This window comes from Grampus griseus, assembly GCF_964374135.1.
Source record: "Grampus griseus genome assembly, chromosome: 5".
Classification (NCBI taxonomy): domain Eukaryota; kingdom Metazoa; phylum Chordata; class Mammalia; order Artiodactyla; family Delphinidae; genus Grampus; species Grampus griseus.
In genome coordinates, this window is record NC_138998.1 from 98,551,995 (window position 1) to 98,572,603 (window position 20,609).

At 37.6% G+C, this 20,609-nt stretch overlaps 1 protein-coding gene across 4 annotated transcripts in view; it reads right to left on the minus strand.

Moving 5' to 3' along the window:
- The window catches only part of EPHA6 (EPH receptor A6), a gene marked incomplete at its 5' end in the record, with an annotated part of 858,058 nt that overhangs the window by 216,175 nt on the left and 621,274 nt on the right, over positions 1-20,609 (minus strand). For all 4 annotated transcript variants that reach the window (XM_082654547.1, XM_082654545.1, XM_082654546.1 and 1 more), the window contains one exon: positions 6,653-6,838. In XM_082654547.1, the coding sequence (XP_082510673.1) occupies positions 6,653-6,838 (186 nt within the window). The remainder of the gene's footprint in view (positions 1-6,652; positions 6,839-20,609) is intronic.

The following is a 20,609-nucleotide window of genomic DNA, read 5'->3' on the forward strand; positions in this document are numbered from 1 at the left end:
TAATCAGTTTTCTTTCACACTTTTCTCAAGAGCCAGTTCAAATATTCACCAACACTTCAGGCCCTCTACCTATCAGCTCAGCAAATGATCTAGTCTTGTACATGATTGAAAAAAGGAAGGCAGGTAACTCCAAAGGCAGCTGGGTCTTCTAGCTACCAACAATCTTTGCATACCATAGTTATCTTTGTACCCGTTTAGGGTCAGTTTGGTACATTTTCTTCCAGTGCCTCAGGGATTTAGAAAAGAAAGAATACATGGGAAAATGAGAATAAGTTTTGAGATGATTTTGTCATTTAGTATGAAAGCAATCTAGGATTTAAGAGGGATGGTGGAGAATGAAACCAGAGAAAGAAGACCCAGGGACCTGACCCAGGAGGGCAGGCATTTTGACTTTCTTATCCATTGCCAAATACCTAATGCTTAGAAAAGTGCTGGAGCATAGTAGTTAGGCACATAATAAATATTACTTAAATGAATAAATGATTTAAAGAATGCTAAGCGTTTGGAATCTAAGTACGCGGGCCTCTCACTGTTGTGGCCTCTCCCGTTGTGGAGCACAGGCTCCGGACGCAAAGGCTCAGTGGCCATGGCTCACGGGCCTAGCCGCTCCGCGGCATGTGGGATCTTCCCGGACCGGGCACGAACCCGTGTCCCCTGCATCAGAAGGCGGACTCTCAACCACTGTGCCACCAGGGAAGCCCTAATTTGCATTTTTTGAGCTATCAGTCTGACTGCAGTGCACACATGCCTCACTCACTCTAAAGTCCACTGCAATCTTGGCCTTGATTCTCACAGTGGGCTGTGTCCTCCTAGTTTCTCCATCCAATAGATGCTTCTCAATCCTTATTTTATTTGGCTTCCCAGCTCATTTTATGCTAATGACCCATCTTTCATGCTTAGAGATCTGTCCTCCTTCTTCCAGGTTGTTCTGTCTCTTTCATAAGCTTTTCTTTTTAAGTCAGCCTGTTAGGGCTAGTTCTCCTCAACCTTCTGGGTAATTTCATCCTCCCGATGGCTTCAACTACTGATCACCACCCATCATTTGCACCCGCACACCAGAATCTTACCCAGGCTTCAGAGGCTTCCTGGAAGTCTTTAAATGTCCAAGACACTTCCAACTTATCACATCCAAATCAGAATTCATTGTTAACCCTCCAAATCTATTATTTCTCCATAATTTCCTTTCCATCTCCCTGCTTAAGTAAACCAGAAGCTTGGAAGTCATCCAAAACCATCCCCATTCCGTCAATCCCCACATATAATCAGTCACTCAAGTCTCCTAATTTAACCTTGGAAACAGCTGTTGAATCTATTTCTTCTCTTTATCTTTCTCATCATTTTTCACTTGGATTACTATACTAGCCTCCTTACTGTTTTACCTGCCTCTAGTTTTTTCTTTCAATATATAATTCACACTGTTATTACTTAGCTCCAGCTGTTTTCGATGCTCCCCCAACATGCCACATTCTTTCTTAGCACAAGGGTTTAGAACTTATTGTTTCCTCTGCCTGGAATACTACCCTGCCAAACCCTAGCATGGCTTGCTCCTTCACTTCACTCAGGTTTGTTCTCTGTATCTAAAATTATATTGATATATTTAGATTTCTTTTTGTTTCCTCCAGCAGGTAAAAGCTCTGTCTTTTTCACTACTCTATTACCAGTGATTAGAAGAGTTGGCACCCAATAAATATTCTCTGAATAAAATAATGAATAAGTTAATGAATAATTGTATCCAAAATAGTCCATGCCGCACCATATTGGGAAATACTGGCCTACTTGTTTGTTGCTCCCAGTAGACTGGAGCCAACCAATGAGCTTCTCAAGAGCACTGAGACCTTTTTTTCTCTATCTCTAGGTTTTAATAAGCAGTAGTGTCTGACACCTTGGTGGTGCTCAGTAAATGTTTCTAGGAAAACAAAACAAAGTAAAACAAAACTCTTAACCTACCTCAGCTAGTTGAGTAGCTGAATTTCACAAAGAAGTCTAATTTCTTTCATTAGAATCAGTTTCACAGAATGTTATACTCCCTTCAACATATATTCCAAATATCCAAACCTTGATTTTGCTTACAGCAAAATTTTACCTATACTTTTCTACTTTACAGACTGTAAGATAAACACTTTATTAAAGGCACTTTTTGTTTCTTCCTGATCACCAATACGAACCTGACATTATAATAAAGTTGGAGGTGGGGTGGTACGTTATTACTGGCACAAACTTTCCTTACCAACATCTCATGACTCTTTCTTTTGGCAAAGGAATGAAATACAAACATGTTAGGGTTAGATGTGACCTTTCTTGTTTTGTAGTACAATCTGAACTTTTCAATCTTTTGTGCAGAGGAAAATATTGAGGCTTAAAGACACTGAATAACTTGCACAAGACACTGTGTCAAGTAGCAGAATATACAAGCAGGTGGAGAGGCAGCTATCATATTGGTGCAACTGTAATAGTCGAAATCTTGGAGAATGTATTACTTGACAAGTAAAATGCAATTCTGGGACTGGAGAAACAGTTCTTTTGTATTTATTGTCTATTTGACTGGCCTGAATCTACTCTCTGACTTAGAGTCCATGTGGACCCATCAAAATTATTTGGAAGGAACCCTCAATATTCTGGAATATTTAAAGATGGTTTGTGCAGGCCCAGTACTTTGTGTTATAGATTCTATGCTGTTCTAGAGTCCTTAGCAATGTCCCATGATAAAATAAATTTATGTTTGGGAATTTGTTTGATATCCTGATTGACTTCTATTATTCCTCACTGGATTTATGATTTATTTGAGACATAGTTAGTATACTTACATTTAGTTGTTACCTAAGCTGGGAGATAGGCACTTCATTCTTTCTCCTTTTGGTTCTTCCATATCATCATGAATTCAAACTGTAGGGCCCCATCTTCTAGAGTGTGGTTACTGCATTGTGTTTATCATTTAACCACAATTCTTATCTTTTTATAGAAGGTAGCACTTTCTCTTTTGGATATGTAGTTAATGACACTTGTGTATTCATCACCTGTTACAAACTGCTACTATCCATGGTACTAATAGCTACAAGTCTGTTCTCTAACTGACGGCTTCTATTTGCTTCTTGGAGAAAATGTATGTGCTAAGCAAATGGTTTAGCTGGATTAATCTCTTTCTATATCAGTTGCTTCTTAATAGGTTAATGAAATTGTGACGTGTGTCAAACAAATAGGTTCAACTTTTATCTGACACACTTTCTATATAATACAGCTTTTAATCATTTAACTTTGAAGTTTATAATAAAAGTAGTTATATGCACAAGTATGAAAGCGCAAAAGTGTTTCCAAGAACTTTATAATATGTATCGCTCGGCAATAAAACCTATAGGTAAGATAAAAATTATGCATATTAAGAATTTATTAAAGAATCTGATGAAGATTTTGATCTATAATTTTGCATTACTTGCAACTGAGAGTCAGTGCATTTATTTCTCAGAACCCCAGGATAATCTACTAACATGACTGTATAAACCTATACTGCATCTTTATCTTTGTCAGTATTATCTTTTATGCAATATGATAGTCCTTAGGGAGCATTAATTGCTAGCTATCTCTTAGCCACTTAAGGGTAATCTTGGAACAATTACCGTGTATTTATGGGAATGAGGCATTCATTTATTTATTGCCTTTCTCTTAAAAATCCCATAGCATTTGCAAGAAGATAACAGTATAAATACGCCCACTTGTCTTTGCGGGAATTATTCCTTTCTCCATCTCCACCACCCACCTGAACATCACCACAACACCCTTATGTGGGGCTCATACTTAAAAGTTAAAACTACAATGATTATTGCCACTCAAAAGCATATTGAATCTATCCTTTCTCAATTAGGCTTTCTTTTCTTTCCTTATCTTTTCTCTCTTTCTTTTTCTTTTTCTTAAAATGGAATAAGGACCTTCACCTAGGAATCATACAAATTGGGCTACGTAAGGGTCACTGGTCCCAATTTTACACAAGATTGTTAGAGATGTAAAGCAATCACTGTGTTAGTTGTTTGAATGTCTTTGTGAAATAAACTGAGTATTTCAAACTGGCAGACAAGTGCCATAGATTATCTTATTAAACCTCTTCAGTTGATTTAGAATAATTCCTACTACTTCATAGGGCCAAATTACATATAATATTATATAGATAGATAATAAAACACATAGGGATACATGAATAATTCACAGAATGTGATTTATCAAAGGTAGAAAATAAATATCTGATCTGAATTTATTGTTAGATATTTATTTCCAGATATTTCATGCATAAATACTCATACGAGGACTTCAACAGCATACTTAAATTATTTTAAATGCTTTGCAAAGGTTCATAATCCAACTTTAAAATTATCTTTTTCATTCCAGAGAGATATAAAACAGAAGGAATAACTTGAAATGTTCCTGCTAAATTAATGACAAGGAAGTCAGAAAATATAAAAGAAATAATTAATATGTTGTTTCCTCTCTCTCTTTTAGATTAGTATTTTTGCTAGGTATTGTGGCATATCTGGATCTCTCCAAATTTTACATAAGAGGTAGTTTATTCCACTCATCTAAATATTTTCCTTATTTTAAAAAAGTATTGTGTTATTTTATTCAGATTGTCATTTATTTAATGCTATTTAATTCAGATAAGGCAAAGTGTAAAACTCTGACTTATTCACTGTGATACAGCAAAATAAAAAGCAAAGAAACAAAATATCCCATGGGTCTGTCAAACAGACAGACCTCAGTTTGAACATCAGTCATACCACTTACTATGGGTTAGAGGTCCTTATGTGGGTTAATTCACCCGTTTGATATTCAATATCCTTCAGTGAATACTGAAGGTTCAGCAGATATGCATAAGAGTTGCCATGAGAATGAAATGGTAAACTATAGTACCAATAATAGCTACCATTTAATGCGGCTTACTATGAGTCACATGCTATGCTAAATGCTTTATACATTTATAAAATTAATCCTTACAGCATTCCTATTGGGTAGGACTTATTTTGGCCCCGTTTTACAGTGTGGAAGTAAACAATAGAGATGTTAAATCATCTACCTAAAACTTCACAAGACTTCAGTGGTAGGAGTGGAATTCTAACTGATGTCCATCTGTTTGGTTATCTACTGCTGTGTAATAAACTATCCAAAACAGAGCGGCTTAAAACAACAACCATTTTATTATCTCTCATGATTTTACGGGTTGATTGGACTGAGCTGGGTGGATACTTTGCTCCACAAAATATCATCTGCAGCTGCAGCCATCTGGCAGTAGAAGTAGGGGCTGTAATGTCTGAGATGGTTCTTTACAGAGTTGGCACTCAGTGCTGACTATCTGCTGGGAGCTCTTGTAGAGCTGTTGTTGACTAGAATGCCTCAGTTCTCCTCTTTGCAGTTCTGTGTGTGGCCTCACCATATGTACTGGCTTTGCTCAACATTGGAGACTAAGTTACATGACAGAGTGTTCCAAGAGGATAAGGTCCAGTGTACAAATATGTAAGATGCTTCAACTTGTATCACACTTGTTAATGTCCCACAGGCCAAGGCTAGTCACATGGACAAGTCCACAATCAATGTGGGAGAGAACAACACAAGGGCATGAATACTGGAAGGTTCTACTAAGGTCACTAAAGTAACAGCCCATGGCAACAGCTGAAATCAAAAGCAAACTTTTGCGTCCTCCAAACTATCATGGCTATCAGTAATTTTCTGCTCTCCTTGGATAGCATGTTGGCCAATGCATTTTGAGAAGGACTTTGGAGTTTCAGACACAGAGTCAGTTAAATGTTTTTGGTAAGCTTTTACACTTTCCTTCTTCCAAATATAACATGAAATTTCAATTTCATCTAAATGGTTTTAAAAGAAATTTCAGTTTTACAAAAGAAAAATGCCTCTCAAAGAGATTATTTTTATGAGTTTATAATGCCGTACTATATTGAGTTTTATGTTATAACTCATTAGTGAATAAAATAAGGAGAAATATTAAGTTATGCCTTATCATTATTCAAATAAAAGTGAATATATTGTAATCTATTTCTTAGATGATATGATTAGTTTTGGATTTCTGAGGAACTTCTTTCCCAAAGGAATGGTTTTGATCCCACTATTTCTGTAAAAACTGGATTTTTATTTCAGAAATTGTAATGCTTTTCTTCATTTTATATAAATTGAAATAATACAGCTCTAATGGCATTTACGTAGGTAGGTTCCATAAAGAACTTTTTATTTAAAAGTTTTCTTTAGATAAAGCATTCTATATTTGTATATGACATTTATTTACAAACAGAACTATTTTACCTTAATGACCCCAAATATTTTAACTGTTTCTCCTATTAATATTGAAATTTAGGCAGGTTCAGAAGAAGTGAATTGCTTACAGAAATTAGGAAAAAATATATAACCCTTTACCTTGATTTATTATTTCAAGTTAAATTAGCAAATGGTTTACAGGTAATAAAAAAACATTTCAAAGCTGTTTGGTGACCAGTGCAAACTCTGATAATGTCATAGACTAATATCAAGACTCCAAGGGACAATATCTGAAGATGATATCTGAACTAAGTTATCCCCTAAATGGCTGTGATATTGCTATTAAGCTTTTTTTTTTATTTAAGGAATTGAGACAGATATATAAAAGAAGAAAATCAGTACTTACTTTTTGTGACAACACCTTCTAAGCGAATGATATTTGGGTGGTCAAACTGACCCATGATACTTGCTTCTCTTAAAAAATCTCTTCTTTGCCGATCCATGTGGCCACCTTTCAAAGTTTTGATGGCAACTGGGATCTCTCTTTTCCCTGGTGTTTTCAAACGCCCACTACAGACTTCTCCAAATTCACCTTAAAATATGAACAAAAGTAGTTAGTTGTTTAAACAGAATACTTATATTCCAGAAAAATTGAATTGTCACAAAGTACCATCTTTTTGTTTTTTAAGATGATGACTCTCAAGTGTGCCATTTTTACACAGAGATCTCTTCCTTAAAAATTAAACTTGTAATGACAATATGTCTGATCAGCATCATTGGTAATGAATAATGAAATGCATTTTCATATACTGTACCACAGGAACTTCCATTGATAGATATCCCTGATCTGCTGAGAAATTATGACAGGCAGAATGGGTGATGCTAATGCAATTCTATAGAAAAGCAATCACTCCATAACATTTCCTGTTCCTGTTCTCAATACTGATATATGGGCCAAATTCCTGCTCTTTTCAGGGAATCCATCAGGCATATGTAGTTGATTTGATTGCACAGGCATATGTCTGGGCTTCACTGCCATTAGAAATCAATGCTAGGGTCAACTGGTATATGAACATATTGAAAAGACCACACTATAATTATAGTTAATTATAATTAACTATAATTACTTATTATAGTTGAGTTCACACAGGTTAAATTACATGTCACATGGTTTGAATACAAATACAGTAAGATTATCTACAGTTCAGCAATGGCTCCAATGGATAGATTAAAAAACAGCCAAATATTTATCATGACTTTACTACATATATATCCAGTGCTAGAGTGCTGTGGATTTCAAAGCAGTATAAGAGCTGGTCTTTGTTCTTTGTAGCTTATAGTCTAGAAGGAGAATTTAGATGAAACACTGAAACACTTAGAAACCTAAGAACCAATCCATGCAAATGTTGTATTATTTAAGTAAGAACAATGGGAGCTGCAAGACTTCCTGGAGGAGGTGGAAACTTTTGCTGGACCTTGAATGATGGTTAGGATTCAGATATTCAAGAAAACTAGCAACATTCCAGACAGGAATATATGGAGTGAGGGAAGCGAAGACAAAGTTTCAACGGTCAGAAACAGTAAAGAGAATGACATGGACGTAGGGCAGTAAGGAGACAAGGTTGACTAGAGGGGTTATTGAGGGAAGGATGGTCAAAGACTTCTCAGTGCAATGCAGTAAATTCAATAAAGCTTGAGATTTCATATTTAATTTTTCTATGGTCAATTCCCTGCATTTACTTAAAAGCATGATGCTTGATCCCCAATTTATTCATCTATAAGTGAATATAGTAATGAAACCTTCTGTAATTCTATAATGTTCCTTCCCCATAAGGATACTGGGAAGATCAAAAGTGATAATGCATATAAAAGTGCTTACAAACTGTAAAGTACTATTTATGTGCTTTAAGTTATATAAATCTTTAGAAAGGTGAAAGAAATAAAAATTAAAATATCTTCAGTTGGTTTATTAGCTAGCAGTTCTGGCCAGTAGCTCGATGCTATGTAAGTTTAAGTGTAGAGGATCAAATTAAATTTTTGCAGCACCACAGATTATCCATATTTTCTTTGAACCAATTCATTACAGTCAACTAAATGTTGACTATTCATGAATATTAATTATATTTCGGTATAGATGTTAAGATATTTTTCTAAATGAAAAAAACTAGAAAGGAAATAAGCCAAAACTTTGCTTCCTAAATTATGTGTAAACATGTCCATTAGAAATAAAAAGCAGGACGAGGGGAAGACGGCGGAAGAGTAAGATGCGGAGATCACCTTCCTCCCCACAGATACACCAGAAATACATCTACACGTGGAACAACTCCTACAGAACACCTACTGAACGCTGGCAGAAGACCTCAGACCTCCCAAAAGGCAAGAAACTCCCCACGTACCTGGGTAGGGCAAAAGAAAAAAAGAAAAAACAGAGACAAAAGAATAGGGACAGGACCTGCACCAGTGGGAGGGAGCTGTGAAGGAGGAAAGGTTTCCACACACTAGGAAGCCCCTTCGTGGGCGGAGACTGCGGGTGGCGGAGTGGGGGAGCTTCGGGGCCGCGGAGAGCGCAGCAACAGGGGTGCGGAGGGCAAAGCAGGGAGATTCCCGCACAGAGGATCGCTGCCGACTGGCACTCACCAGCCCGAGAGGCTTGTCTGCTCACCCTCCAGGGTGGGCGGGAGCTGGGAGCTGAGGCTCGGGCTTCCGTCGGGGCACAGGGAGAGGACTGGCGGCATGAACACAGCCTGAAGGGGTTAGTCCACCACGGCTAGCCGGGAGGGAGTCCGGGAAAAGGTCTGGAGCTGCCGAAGAGGCAAGAGACTTTTTCTTCCCTCTTTGTTTCCTGGTGCACGAGGAGAGGGGATTAAGAGCACTGCTTAAAGGAGCTCCAGAGACGGGCACGAGCCGCGGCTAAAAGCGTGGACCCCAGAGACGGGCAGGAGAAGCTAAGGCTGCTGCTGCCGCCACATAGAAGCCTGTGTGTGAGCACAGGTCACTCTCCTCACCTTCCTTCCGGGTAGCCTGTGCAGCCCGCCACTGCCAGGGTCCCGGGATCCAGGGACAACTTCCCCAGGAGAACGCACGGCGCACCTCAGGCTGGTGCAACGTCACGCCGGCCTCTGCCACTGCAGGCTCGCCCCACACTCCGTGCCCCTCCCTCCTGCCGGCCTGAGTGAGCCAGAGACCCCGAGTCAGCTGCTCCTTTAACCCCGTCCTATATGAGCGAAAACAGACGGCCTACGGCGACCTACACGCAAAGGCGGGGCCAAATCCAAAACTGAGCTGCTGGGAGCTGTGAGAACAAAGAAGAGGAAGGGAACTCTCTCCCAGCAGCCTCAGAAGCAGCAGATTAAAGCTCCACAATCAACTTGATGTACTCTGCATCTGTGGAATACATGAATAGACGACGAATCATCCCAAATTGAGAAGGTGGACTTTGAGAGCAAGATTTATGATTTTTTCCCCTTTTCATCTTTTTGTGAGTGTGTATGTGTATGCTTCTGTATGAGATTTTGTCTGTATAGCTTTGCTTCCACCATTTGTCCTAAGGGTCTATCCGTCCTTTTTTTTTTAAAATTTTTTTCTTAGTTATTTTTTGATTTAATAACTTTATTATATTTTATTTTATTTTACTTTATCTTCTTTCTTTCTTTCTTTTTTCCTTCCTTTCCTCCTTCCTTCCTTCCTCCCACCATTGCTCCCTCACTCCCTCCCTCCTTTCTTTCTATCCTTCTTTCCTTCTTTTCTTCTTTCTTTCTTTGTTCCTTCCTTCCTTTCTTTCTTTTTTTCTTTCTTCCTACTTCTACTAAATCTTTCTCTCTACTTTTTCTCCCTTTTATTTTGAGCCATGTGGATGAAAGGCTCTTGGTGCTGCAGCCAGGAGTCAGTGCTGTGCCTCTGAGGTGGGAGAGCCAACTTCAGGACACTGGTCCACAAGAGACCTCCCAGCTCCACATAATATCAAACGGCGAAAATCTCCAGGAGATCTCCATCTCAACGCCACCACCCAGTTTCACTCAACAACCAGCAAGCTACAGTGCTGGACACCCTATGCCAAACAACTAGCAAAACAGGAATACAAGCCACCCATTAGCAGAGAGGCTGCCTAAAATCATAATAAGTCCACAGACACCCCAAAACACACCACCAGACGTGGACCTGCCAACCAGAAAGACAAGAACCAGCCTCATCCACCAGAACACAGGCACTAGTCCCCTCCACCAGGAAGCCTACACAACTCACTGAACCAACCTTAGCCACTGGGGACAGACACCAAAAACAACGGGAACTACGAACCTGCAGCCTGCAAAAAGAGGACTCCAAACACAGTAAGATAAGCAAAATGAGAAGACAGAAAAACACACCGCAGATGAAGGAGCAAGATAAAAACCCACCAGACCTAACAAATGAAGAGGAAATAGGCAGTCTACCTGAAAAAGAATTCAGAATAATGATAGTAAAGATGATCCAAAATCTTGGAAATAGAATAGACAAAATGTAAGAAATGTTTAACAATGACCTAGAAGAACTAAAGAGCAAACAAACAGAGATGAACGACACAATAAATGAAATTAAAAATTCTCTAGATGGGATCAATAGAATAACTGAGGCAGAAGAACGGATAAGTGACCTGGAAGATAAAATAGTGGAAATAACTACTGCAGAGCAGAATAAAGAAAAAAGAATGAAAAGAACTGAGGACAGTCTCAGAGACCTCTGGGACAACATTAAACGCACCAACATTCGAATTATAGGGGTTCCAGGAGAAGAGAAAAAGAAAGGGACTGAGAAAATATTTGAAGATATTATAGTTGAAAACTTCCCTAATATAGGAAAGAAAATAGTTAATCAAGTCCAGGAAGCACAGAGAGTCCCATACAGGATAAATCCAAGGAGAAATATGCCAAGACACATATTAGTCAAATGTCAAAAATTAAATACAAAGAAAGCATATTAAAAGCAGCAATGGAAAAACAACAAATAACACACAAGGGAATCCCCATAAGGTTAAAAGCTGATCTTTCAGCAGAAACCCTGCAAGCCAGAAGGGAGTGGCAGGACATATTTAAAGTGGTGAAGGAGGAAAACCTGAAACCAAGATTACTCTACCCAGCAAGGATCTCATTCAGATTTGATGGAGAAATTAAAATGTTTACAGACAAGCAAAAGCTGAGAGAGTTCAGCACCACCGAACCAGCTTTACAACAAATGCTAAAGGAACTTCTCTAGGCAAGTAACAAAAGAGAAGGAAAAGACCTACAATAACAAACCCAAAACAATTTAGAAAATGGGAACAGGAACACACATATCGATAATAACCTTAAATGTAAATGGACTAAATGCTCCCACCAAAAGACACAGATTGGCTGAATGGATACAAAAATAAGACCCATATATATGCTGTCTACAAGAGACCCACTTTAGACCTAGAGACACATACAGACTGAAAGTAAGGGGATGGAAAAAGATATTCCATGCAAATGGAAACCAAAAGAAAACTGGAGTAGCAATTCTCATATCAGACAAAATAGACTTTAAAATAAAGACTATTAGAAGAGACAAAGAAGGACACTACATAATAATCAAGGGATCGATCCAAAAAGAAGATATAATAATTGTAAATATTTATGCACACAACATAGGAGCACCTCAATACATAAGGCAAATACCAACAGCCATAAAAGGGGAAATCAACAGTAACACATTCATAGTAGGGGACGTTAACACCACACTTTCACCCATGGACAGATCATCCAAAGTGAAATAAATAAGGAAACACAAGCTTTAAATGATACATTAAACAAGATGGACTTAATTGATATTTATAGGACACTCCATCCAAAAACAACAGAATACACATTTTTCTCAAGTGCTCATGGAACATTCTCCAGGATAGATCATATCTTGGGTCACAAATCAAGCCTTGGTAAATTTAAGAAAATTGAAATCGTATCAAGTATCTATTCCAACCACAATGCTATGAGACTAGATATCAATTACATGAAAAGATCTGTAAAAAACACAAACACATGGAGGCTAAACAATACACTACTCAATAACGAAGTGATCACTGAAGAAATCAAATAGGAAATCAAAAAATACCTAGAAACAAATGACAATGGAGACACAACGACCCAAAACCTATGGGATGCAGCAAAAGCAGTTCTAAGGGGAAGTTTATAGCAATACAAGCCCTCCTTTAGAAACAGGAAAATTCTCAAATAAACAACCTAAACTTGCACCTAAAGCATCTAGAAAAGAAGAACAAAAGAACCCCAAAGTTAGCAGAAAGAAAGAAATCATAAAGAACAGATCAGAAATAAATGAAAAAGAAATGAAGGAAATGATAGCTAAGATCAATAAAACTAAAAGCTGGTTCTTTGAGAAGATAAACAAAATTGACAAACCATTATCCAGACTCATCAAGAAAAAAGGGAGAAGTCTCAAATCAATAGAATTATAAATGAAAAAGGAGAAGTAACAACTGACACTGCAGAAATACAAAAGATCATGAGAGATTACTACAGGCAACTCTATGCCAATAAAATGGACAACCTGGAAGAAATGGACAAATTCTTAGAAATGCACAACGTGCCAGGACTGAATCAGGAAGAAATAGAAAATATGAACAGACCAATCACAAGCACTGAAATTGAAACTGTGATTAAAAATCTTCCAACAAGCAAAAGCCCAGAACCAGATGCCTTCACAGGCGAATTCTATCAAACATTTAGAGAAGAGCTAACACCTATCCTTCTCAAACTCTTCCAAAATATAGCAGAGGGAGGAACACTCCCAAATTCATTCTACGAGGCCACCATCACCCTGATACCAAAACCAGACAAGGATGTCACAAAGAAAGAAAACTACAGGCCAATATCACTGATGAACATAGATGCAAAAATCCTCAACAAAATACTAGCAAACAGAATCCAACAGCACATTAAAAGGGTCATACACCATGATCAAGTGGCGTTTATTCCAGGAATGCAAGGATTCTTCAATATACGCAAATCAATCAATGTGATAAACCATATTAACAAATTGAAGGAGAAAAACCATATGATCATCTCAATAGATGCAGAGAAAGCTTTTGACAAAATTCAACACCCATTTATGATAAAAACCCTCCAGAAAGTAGGCATAGAGGGAACTTTCCTCAAAATAATCAAGGCCATATATGACAAACCCACAGCTAACATCATCCTCAATGGTGAAAAACTGAAAGCCTTTCCACTAAGATCAGGAAAAAGACAAGGTCACCCACTCTCACCACTCTTATTCAACATAGTTTTGGAAGTTTTAGCCACAGCAATCAGACAGGAAAAGGAAATAAAAGGAATCCAAATCGGAAAAGAAGAAGTAAAGCTGTTACTGTTTGCAAATGACATGATACTATACATAGAGAATCCTAAAGATGCTACCAGAAAACTACTAGAGCTAATCAATGAACTTGGTAAAGTTGCAGGATACAAAATTAATGCACAGAAATCTCTCACATTCCTATACACTAATGGTGAAAAATCTGAAAGTGAAATCAAGAAAACACTCCCATTTACCATGGCAACAAAAAGAATAAAATATCTAGGAATAAACCTACCTAAGGAGACGAAAGACCTGTATGCATAAAATTATAAGACACTGATGAAAGAAATTAAAGATGACACAAACAGATGGAGAGATATACCATGTTCTTGGATTGGAAGAATCAACATTGTGAAAATGACTCTACTACCCAAAGCAATCTACAGATTCAATGCAATCCCTATCAAACTACCACTGGCATTTTTCACAGAACTCTAACAACAAATTTCACAATTTGTATGGAAACACAAAAGACCCCGAATAGCCAAAGCAATCTTGAGAACAAAAAACGGAGCTGGAAGAATCAGGCTCCCTGACTTCAGACTATACTACAAAGCTACGATAATCAAGACAGTAGGGTACTGGCACAAAAACAGAAAGATAGATCAATGGAACAGGATAGACAGCCCAGAGATAAACCCACGCACGTATGGTCACCTTATCTTTGATAAAGGAGGCAGGAATGTACAGTGGAGAAAGCACAGCCTCTTCAATAAGTGGTGCTGGGAAACTGGTCCGCTACATGTAAAAGTATGAGATTAGGTCACTCCCTAACACCATACACAAAAATAAGCTCAAAATGGATTAAAGACCTAAATGTAAGGCCAGAAACTATCAAACTCTTAGAGGAAAACATAGGCAGAACACTCTATGACATAAATCACAGCAAGATCCTTTTTGACCCACCTCCTAGAGAAATGGAAATAAAAACAAAAATAAACAAATGGGACCTAATGAAACTTCAAAGCTTTTGCACAGCAAAGGAAACCATAAACAAGACCAAAAGACAACCCTCAGAATGGGAGAAAATATTTGCAAATGAAGCAACTGACAAAGGATTAATTTCCAAAATTTATAAGCAGCTCATGCAGCTCAATGACAAAAAAATAAGCAACGCAATTCAAAAATGGGCAGAAGACCTAAATAGACATTTCTCCAAAGAAGATATACCAAACACATGAAAGAATGCTCAACATCATTAATCATTAGAGAAATGCAAATCAAAACTATAATGAGATATCATCTCACACCAGTCAGAATGGCCATCATCAAAAAATCTAGAAACAATAAATGCTGGAGAGGGTGTGGAGAAAAGGGAACACTCTTGCACTGCTGGTGGGAATGTGAATTGGTACAGGCACTATGGAGAACAGTATGGAGGTTCCTTAAAAAACTCCAAATAGAACTACCATATGACCCAGCAATCCCACTACTGGGCATATACCCTGAGAAAACCATAATTCAAAAAGAGTCATGTACCAAAATGTTCATTGCAGCTCTATTTACAATAGCCCGGAGATGGAAACAACCTAAGTGTCTATCATCGCATGAATGGATAAAGAAGATGTGGCACATATATACAATGGAATATTACTCAGCCATAAAAAGAAACGAAATTGAGCTCTTTGTAATGAGTTGGATAGACCTAGAGTCTGTCATACAGAGTGAAGTAAGTCAGAAAGAGAAAGACAAATGCTGAATGCTAACACATATATATGGAATTTAAGGGAAAAAAATGTCACGAAGAACCTAGGGATAAGACAGGAATAAAGACACAGACCTACTAGAGAACAGACTTGAGGATATGGGGAGGGGGAAGGGTGACCTGTGAGAAAGCGAGAGAGAGGCCTGGACATATATACACTACCAAACGTAAGGTAGATAGCTAGTGGGAAGCAGCCACATAGCACAGGGAGATCAGCTCGGTGCTTTGTGACCGCCTGGAGGGATGGAATAGGGAGGGTGGGAGGGAGGGAGACGCAAGAGGGAAGAGATATGGGAACATATGTATATGTATAACTGATTTACTTTATTATAAAGCAGAAACTAACACACCATTGTAAAGCAACTATACCCCAATAAAGATGTTAAAAAAAATTTAACCAACATGCTTGTAGCAAATTGGGGAGCAATTTATTCAAGGAAAACAAATTAATTTCTGTAAGAACAATGAGATCTGTTTTGCTCTAACTCGTCCTTGATCTTTGCTCTCCATGCCAGTGGTAGCCTTGAAAAACAGCCCACATCCCTGGTACCAGAAGGATCAGCATGGACTGGGAGGGCCTTCAAAGCCTCATTCCCAAAGAAATGTCATTGTTTTACATGTCTGGTGGTCCCCTGGAAGACCTCACTTGAAAGGCTTGCCTTTGACCTGACTGAGAGCTGTCTAGTAAGAAAAGCTTTTCCTCACGGGTCATTTCTGGAAAACATTTTCAGGCAAATATTTTAACATGGCAGTTGCATGAGGCAATGGATAACAGTTGGGGGCAAAAAACAGCCCAACTGAAAAGTTTAAAAAGAAAAGCTGAGGAATGAGATGTCCACAAAGACTTTGAAATGTTCCAATGTATTCCTGGGAAACTGGAAGACCACAAGACATATTCCTGGAAATCTAGGAAAATAACTGTTAGCATTAGTAAATGAGTTCAGCAAGGTTGTAGGATATAAGATCAATATTATTTCTACACACCAGCAGTGAGTAATCCAAAAATGAAATTAAGAAAACAATTCCATGTGTAACAGCATCAAAAGAAATAAATACTTAGGGAAAAATTTAACCAAGTAAGTGCAAGATTTACGCTGAAAAGTATAAAACTGTTGAAAGAAATTGAAGATCTAAATAAATATAAAGACATGCTGGATTCATGGACTGGAAGATAATCTTATTAAAATGTCACTACTTCCCAAATCGACTTATGGTTCCATTGCAATTCCTATGAAAATCCCAGCTGCCTTCTTTCCAGAGATTGCCAAGCTAATTCTAAAACTCATATGGCAATCAAGGAAACAGAATAACCAAAACCATGTTGGTAAAGAACAAAGAGGACTCACACATCCTGGTTTCAAAACTCAGTTCAAAGCTACTGCAATCACAGTGTGGTACTGGAATAAGAACAGACATGTAAATCAATGGAACAGAATTGACAGTATAGAAATAAACCCTCATATGTATGGTCGATTGATTTTCAGCAAGCGTGCCAAAACAATTCAATGTGGAAAAAACAGTCTTTTCAAATGATGCTGGGACAACTGTACATCCACACACAAAATAATGAAGCTGGACTCTTACACTTCACACCATATATGAAAATTAATTCCAAATGGTACAAATAGCCAAATGTAAGAAGTAACGCTATAAAACTCTTAGAAGAAAACACAGGAGTAAATCTTTATGACCTTGCATTAGACAACAGTTTCATAGATACGATACCAGAAGCACAAACAACCAAAAGAAAAATAGATGAATGGGATTTTATCAAAATTAAAATTTGTGCTTCAAAGGATACTATCAAGAAAGTGAAAAAACATGTAGAATGGGAGAAAATACTACAAGTGGGAAGAATAAGATGCAGTTGGCAGAAGAAAAGTATAGTAGTTGCCAGGTATGACAATCTCAAAATTTTGAACTATTACAAATAAAACAGCCACTCTAAATCACGGCAAAGGGCAGACTCATGTTATGTTTGTTTTTAGGGTTTATGCCTTTCTAAATCTGAGAAGCTGCCAGGATTCTAGTACATAGCAAAAAGTGATGACAACACCCTGAAGTATGTAAGTTTTTGTGTGTACATAGCTATCTAAAGGAAACCAATGCTAGTTGACTGGGGGAGCTTTAGGGCAGCTCTGTGACCGCAGCTCAATTTGCCTTCATAGTGTGGCCACACCTCCCTCATTGATATTCTCAACAATGGGGTAAATAATTCAATAGGGATAAGGCTTTGATTTTCCTCTTATTCTCTCCTAGTGCTTATGTTCTTGTTACAATATTGATGTACCACAGATAAGCCAGCATGTGAATGTGCTCTGTTTGGTTAAGTTATATAGCCTTTATACATTGTAGAGTCCTTCAGTTTCTAAAATCATGGAGCTTGTATTGTTAGGACCAATGAAGTGACTAAAAGAATTTTTAAAAATAAGCCATCAGTCTGGACCTGCATAGGTGAATGAAGGAGAAACACTTTAAAGTCAGAAAAAAAGTATACTTAGCATTTAGGATTATCAACCACTGCTGGTTTTCCATAATATATTTCATTCCTGATTTTATCTGAAAGAGATGTGATTACTACCACCATTCAAAAAGTGGTACTTTATTAATTAATAAGCTCTTGGCTCATCTTTGAGGTAGATTTCGGATTTAAAATAGACTACCACACTGCTAATTACTTCATCTGATGTTTGTCGATAACACAGAGGCTTCATTCAAGAAACCTACTGACTTATAATTACCTGAAACCCGGTGATGAATCAAGGTTTTGTGGGGCCTGAACCTCATCTACTTTGGGAAATCCTATCTAATAAAAACATGCAAAGTTATAAATACAAAAATCGCTAGGACCCCTCTCAAGACCTTGGAAGGGACCTCTGCAAGTGAGGAGCCCTGAAGCCTAAGCTTCATTGAATTCATGATAAATCCACCTCAGCTGGGGCCCTTTTCCAAACATTTTTAATGCAGGCAACTTATAAACACCCCAGTAATATGTCATTATAGGTAGTAAAATGACTTAACTCGAGGGTGGCATCTTCCCTTGGTGGCTTGCCTTTGGAAAGAGATGCAATCAAGTTTTTATCTCACCATGGCAAATGTTTCCTGAAGCAAATTAGCTTTATCTATTAGAAAGACTTATCCCCAAACAAAGACTTACTATACTGTGACAATCTTTTGAAAGTAACTGTGAATGTTTTAGGAGTACAGTACTAATTTATTTCCAACACCAGATAGTTCTGATTCTTTCACTACCTTTTTCTGTCATTTAAGAGGAACACAAATTCAAAAGGAACAAGTTGGTGCCTCTTCCATTACAAATCTTTTCTAACCTACCACCCATTTTCTACTTCATCACCCCCCTCCCTCACCTTGTTACCCTGCTACATAGATGCTAGAAGGCTCTCATATATGTTTTCCCATCAACATCCATCTTTCTCCTTCCAGTATGAAAGCTTATTGGGGACAAAGTCCTTGCCCTATGTGTCTTTGTATCCCCAGCACTTAATACAGTGCTGACACACAGTGGGCATGGCACTCAGTGAATGTTTTTGAATGAATTCATTAATTTTTAAACTGTGATTGATTGATTTCCACAATGTATTTTCCTGTGTTGCCTACATAACTATAGTGAAACTCTGATTCTTATAAGGAACTCTTGGTGTTATAGGATGTTTAGGAAAGGTGGTGAGTTTAAAAAAAAAAAAGAAATAAAAAGCAGTCTGGCAAGTTTTATATATACATACATACATATATATGTATATATATAGTTAAAAAAATAAACAAACAAGCAAACAAAAAATGCTGACTAGAATGTGGTCCCTAAGTTCAGTGTGTGTGATATTGGGGTTTTAGAAATCTTACATAATTTGACATCAAAACAAGAATAGTTTTTTTTTTTTAACTTAATGATGCTTTCAACTTATTGGAAGTTAAATGTTCTTATGTTCACAGGAGAAAGAAGCCATAGTTTTCCAGTTTTGTTTGTTTGTTTGTTTGTTTGCTTTGCGATACGCGGGCCTCTCACTGTTGTGGCCTCTCCCGTTGTGGAGCACAGGCTCCAGACGCGCAGGCTCAGCGGCCATGGCTCACGGGCCCAGTCGCTCCACGGCATGTGGGATCTTCCCGGACCGGGGCACGAACCCGTGTCCCTTGCATTGGCAGGCGGACTCTCAGCCACTGCACCACCAGGGAAGCCCCAGTTTTCCAGTTTTGTTTGTAATGTTTTTAATTTTTTAAAGATTTTCTCTTAGACATAAAAAATTGTCAAATGATAGAAATTTTCAACATTTTTCTATTGAGGCTGTGAACCTTGAGAGTAAAGGTATATGTATGTGTTTAAATTAATGTCCGATATATCCAGGCCTACTAAGATACTTGAAATTCCTTTTCAGATCACTCTGGTTTGCTTTAATGAATATCTAGAACAAAACAAATATTGTTTCTTCTTTTATTTTGCCTTAATAAATCTGTTAGTACATATAAAGATTCAGCAATATTTTAAAACCTCTCACCTGCCATGAGCCCAGATTGCAAGTGATTTTCTGTTAACCTTTCGTAGTAATTCAAATAAACTTTTGAATATAGTGAAATGAATAGCAAACTCTGTTGGTATTTTATCAAGACAGGCAGAGTGGCAATTTACCTTGGTCTTCTGTTGTGTGAAATTCATGTAATCTTATTAACACCAGGCAGGTATTTTCTTCATGTCAAGCTTTGCATGATCAAGCTGTTATCACACTTATTTCAGTGACACTAAATATCGCTGCCTCAATTAAAGATCTGAGACTCCTAGTGCATTCTTTAGGCATAGTGTAAAAAATTCAGTCATAGAATATATTAAAACTCTTATCTGTGGTAAGCCTGGATGAATCAGACAAATCAGCCAGAAAGGAAAAAATATTTTAAATTAAAGCATATTTTAAAATATACCAAAGACTGATCCATTATATGATTGCCCTTGTAGCAAGAGTGGAGGCCCTGTATGTAATCATAGGTAAGAGAATTTATTCCTTAATAAAATGTGAAATTTTATATATACTGTTTAGTCCATCATTAACTCATCAACTATAGGAATATGGTGTTAAATACTTTTTCTTCCCTTTACCAACACAGTGTCACCATCATTATTACAAAGCTAGCACTTATATAGTGCTTATCATGAGTCAGGTCTAAAAACCTAAAAAATATTTTAATCTTGACAACAAACCTTTGAGGTGGGTACTGTTATTATCTTCACATTACAGAGGAGGAAACTGAGGCATATGAGCTAAGTAACTTGTCCATGGTAAGGTAA